This window comes from Watersipora subatra, chromosome 2, assembly GCF_963576615.1.
Source record: "Watersipora subatra chromosome 2, tzWatSuba1.1, whole genome shotgun sequence".
Classification (NCBI taxonomy): Eukaryota; Metazoa; Bryozoa; class Gymnolaemata; order Cheilostomatida; family Watersiporidae; genus Watersipora; species Watersipora subatra.
The window spans coordinates 76,173,323-76,177,902 of NC_088709.1; the positions used below are offsets into that span (position 1 = coordinate 76,173,323).

The following is a 4,580-nucleotide window of genomic DNA, read 5'->3' on the forward strand; positions in this document are numbered from 1 at the left end:
TTATGTAGGATCTCAGTATAACCACCTCTCCACTTTTTGTAATATCTCAGTATAACCACCCCTCTACTTTAAGTAATATCTCAGTATAACCACCTCTCGACTTTAAGTAAGACCTCAGTATAACCACCCCTCTACTTTAATTAATATCTCAGTATACCCACCCCTTCACTTTAAGTAAGATCTCAGTATACCCAATTCTCTACCTAATGTGAGATCTCAGTATTTCAGAGTTTAATGTCATAACCAGGTTTAGGCATCTTCCAGTGTTTAGATGTTGTGTGAACAAGTCTTGTTTGATGATGTTGTAGGAGGAGTGAGCAAGGCCATAGCTGATGCGTGTGGTCAGCAGTTTCAAACTAAAGGAAAGGATTTTATAAGAACTGGTGGGCTGTTGAAGGAGGGAGACACTTTTGTTCAGCCGTAAGTTTGGCTATTTTGTACTCTGTATTTGTGAGCTCCTTTTAACTAGTATGTAATTATGTAGTTATCACAGCTGAGAGAAGCCAAGTTGTCATGCTAACTCATACTCAATAAATGTCTTGAGCTGGCAGTTTTTGTGTGGTTTTCTTCAGTTTGCAAAGTGAAACGGAAATAGAGCTCTTTTTGTATTTTTTGTAAAGATTATGCTTTCCAGCATCTCTGCTGAAATTTTCTCACAAGTTTTTGACAGACATTTGATAGTAATAATAATAGTTAAAAAATATAACAGCTCTGCTATATGAAGCTGATGAACATGAACAGGTGTCTGTAAATGCAGGTTCAATACTTGACCTTTGATGGAATCATACAGTCTACAGAGATAGTGACCAGTAGCAGTGAAACAAAGTGTTGAGGATGAAAACTCTCTGCTCAGATGTCTGTGTGTTTGCATGCTCAGATGTCTGTGTGTTTGCATGCTCAGATGTCTGCGTGTTTGCATGCTCAGATGTCTGTGTGTTTGCATGCTCAGATGTCTGTGTGTTTGCATGCTCAGATGTCTGTGTGTTTGTATGTCTGATCAAATGGTTGTCTCCGTATGCTTTCAAACTTGTCACTTTTTCTCAACAATTTGTACCTTGCCATTTAGCATTGTGGATAGTCTTGCCATGAAAACACAACTCTCCATTTAGAGTGACAATGAAATTACTTTAAAACTTGCTATAGTTAAATATGCAATCATAACACAAAATGAGTGTAGATAGTTGCTAGCTACTACTTAGCCAACTAGCTACTAAAATGTTTGAATTGAAGAGAAGACAACTTAATATGAAGATAGAGATGATAACTCCAACAGGTTTGTAGCAATACAGGGTAGTACATATTAATGAGGGTTCTGCACAGCAAGCATTTGTGTGAGTTAACCTGAACTCACTTGTACAGAACACAAGCACACTGTAAATGACCCAAGCTAAAACAAGTTGTTGGTGCAAATTCACACGTTTAAAAGCTAAGAACTATCTCAGAAGTAGGATCGACCTCGATATGAAAATGACTTTAATAGAAAAGCTGAATTTATTTTGTTTTTCATGTATTTATTGTTCAATCCCTACATGCGTAAGTATTATTAAAACTAGACAACCTTTCTTGTAAATCAGTTTACAAAGTCTGAGATTGATGCACCTTCTACCAACTGTAAATAATTCTCATCTACTCTGCAACCTTAATTAGCCTTTCTTCTACCGTATTTTCTGGTATAATTCAATTGCTTCCTTTGCTTCTAGCTATTCCTCCACTTCTCCCTCTGCTCTTGTGGCCTGTATTGTCTACTATTCCTTGCTAATAGCTGATGTGATTCCGTTAGCTTAGAGGGAAAGTGATAACTGTTGCAGGGCTGATGGCAAACTAGCAAAACTTGGTGTACGCTGTGTCATCCATGCAATAGCCCCAATACTTAAGAAAGGTGCAGATGTTCGACCACTTTTAGTGAAGACTATCAGAGAAGCTCTCAGGGAAGCTGAAAGCTTGAAGTTTAAAACTATTGCTTTCCCTGCTATTTGTGCAGGTATGCTGGTAGTTAGTTTTAGATATAAAGACTTCTTGTCTGAGTAGTTTTGTTTAGCCATGACTTTGTGTTACTGTTGGTCCACCTGCTTGTTTATATCGAGGTTTTATACATTGTCATCTTTATTGCATAGAATTATGTAAATACATCTATTAAATGTATTGATTAATACATCTATTAAGTTACTGTAATGTTAGAGTACATCTTATTTATTTACTCACAAACTAATATTGAATATTAATAAAACAAGTTTGAAATACAGCTGTGAGGGTTTCAGATACAGTTGATGCCAACGCAATCAGCAGTTGAGTGAATTTACCCTGTTGCAGACTCGTACTTGGTGTTCTTACAGGAGTTATGGGTGTACCCATCGCTACTTGTGGACTCTGTTATTGGGTTGCTCTGGCTATGTTCTCTTCCAAGCACCCTGTTCCTTCCCTGAAGCAGATTTGCTTTGTTGTGGATGACTCTCGGTTTATGCAAGAGCTCTACAATGTTATGGCTGACTTGTCTGTGAAAGGGAAAGCTGAGTCTCCTGATTTTCATCTACTATGGGAGCAAACTGAGGTAAGCTACTAATCTATTATATTAAGTACTGGAGGCCCAATGAACTGTCTATTGTATATTTTCGCAGTCTTGCATTACTTGCAAGTGAATTGTATGTTTTTTATAGAATCTGTATGCTGCCGATCACACAGCAGTTTCTGCTAGAGGCAGGGGTCGACCTGCAGACAGAAGGAACCCACAATCAGTTACAGGTATGCAGGATTCCTATGAAACATCGTATGCAAGCATGGCTTACAACTTAGCAAAGAATGCAATCACAAACTTCATTCCAGGCATGCCGGCTGACTTGGGTCTTTCTCCTGAACATGCTGATCATTATCTAAAGCTGGAGGCAACCAGCCCGCATTACTCTGCTGACACTCAAGGTAGAACTGCTACCCCTGGATATAGTGCTGCTGCTGCCACAGGTAATAGAGTTGCTACAGGGGTTAGAGGTGCATATGGAGGTGCTGCATATAAAGATAAACCAGTTATGGCTGGTGTGCATGAAGATCCTCTACTCAAACCAACTCTTGGAACCAATCCGGCTGCCTCTGCTGCTGGAACATCCAAACCTAATGAGAATGAGTGTCCTATTTGTCTGGAGGAGCTTAAAGATGTTAAAGCCCTGCCGTGTTCTCACAAGTTCTGTAAGAATTGCATCAATCAGCTGGTCACCACTACCAAGTCTAATCAGTGCCCGACATGTAGATATCCATTCAGAAATGCTGAAGGAAAACAGCCAAAGGGAGGACGAATGACCACTTCTACTTTGTCTGTTCATCTGCCAGGATATGAGCGTCACAAAACCATTGTCATTACGTATGACATTCCAGGAGGTATACAAGGGGTAGGTACCTCTGTAGTTGTCACAGTAAAAGGCTTGTTATTTCTTTATATCCTAAAAGCCACTCAGTGTTTCAGTTAAAGCTGCTAACTTGCTGAAAAACTGCCACCTTCTTAGGCGTATAATTTGTGTGATTATTTATCTACTTGGATGTTTGGACATGCAATCCATGTGAAGATAACTCATATGGTTTACTTCTGCTAGTCGATTTTCATTTGGTGACTTACCAATTATTTCTTTTTGATGTATTTTAGCCTGAACACCCTCAGCCGGATGCGCCTTATCAAGGAGCGCGCCGTAGAGCTTACCTACCTTACAGTACAAAAGGGAAGAAAGCCGAGCGTCTTTTGAAAAAAGCTTTTGATCAGAGACTTGTCTTCACGGTTGGACATTCAATCACTACAGGACGAGATGGTTGCGTAACTTGGAATGACATCCATCACAAGACTAACATGACTGGAGGCCCTTCCAACTACGGTTATCCCGACCCTGACTACCTTGATAGGCTCATTGAGGATTTAAGTGCTCGGGGTATTTGTGAGTAGCAGTTTGTTAAGGTTCGTCTGCCCTTTGCTCAAATTTGAACAGCTTTCTACTATCTTCAAAGTTCATAGATTTAACCAAAACTATACCTCGCTACAATTCTAATCACTGAATTCTCAAGTGTTTTGGTTTCTTCTTACTTTAAACTGGCTGCCTTCATAGTATTATTATTATAATGTGTTAATAATTATATTTGGTGAGGACAAGAAGTTCTGATTTATTTTTATAAAAGTGGGTTGAAAACTTCTGTGATTCTTCTTTGATAACGATCATCCAGCCCACTTGATAGTTGATATATCATATAGAGGTAGTCGCCATGTCGGTTTAGTTGTTAGAATGTATTCTTACTACTTTCATTGATTTCTAACGCACTACGAGCCTGACAAGATTTTCATGAACATTAAATTGTTGATTTTTACCCATTTCGTGATTAGTAATACAAACTTGATTTCAACATACATATGAATACATCTATGAATAGATTATTATGATATGAACGGTATTATCTGATTGATATGATGCTAACTATTATTTACTATATAAACGGCAATCGTTGTCTGTCTGTCTATCTGTCTATCTATCTGTCTGTCCGCTTTATAGAGTACCGTACTTTTCGGACTATTAGCCGCTACTTTTTTCTGATGGTTTGTGAGCCATGCGGCT

General features: G+C 38.7%; 1 protein-coding gene across 1 annotated transcript; it reads left to right on the forward strand.

Annotated features, from left to right (window-relative positions):
- Positions 1 to 314: 314 nt before the first annotated feature.
- Positions 315 to 4,369, forward strand: LOC137387353 (uncharacterized). Its single transcript, XM_068073751.1, has 5 exons — positions 315 to 420; positions 1,809 to 1,981; positions 2,334 to 2,548; positions 2,655 to 3,377; positions 3,629 to 4,369. The coding sequence occupies exons 3-5, from the start codon at positions 2,339 to 2,341 to the stop codon at positions 3,917 to 3,919; spliced, it is 1,224 nt and encodes a 407-aa protein (XP_067929852.1). The 5' UTR covers positions 315 to 420; positions 1,809 to 1,981; positions 2,334 to 2,338; the 3' UTR covers positions 3,920 to 4,369.
- Positions 4,370 to 4,580: the final 211 nt, after the last annotated feature.

Bases quoted from the DNA above. Each gene is read 5' to 3' on its own strand.
- LOC137387353 (XM_068073751.1), top strand. From the start codon at position 2,339: ATGGGTGTACCCATCGCTACTTGTGGACTCTGTTATTGGGTTGCTCTG. The intron at 2,549-2,654 runs GTAAGCTACTAA...TGTTTTTTATAG, and splicing joins TACTATGGGAGCAAACTGAG to AATCTGTATGCTGCCGATCA. The intron at 3,378-3,628 runs GTAGGTACCTCT...GATGTATTTTAG, and splicing joins TTCCAGGAGGTATACAAGGG to CCTGAACACCCTCAGCCGGA.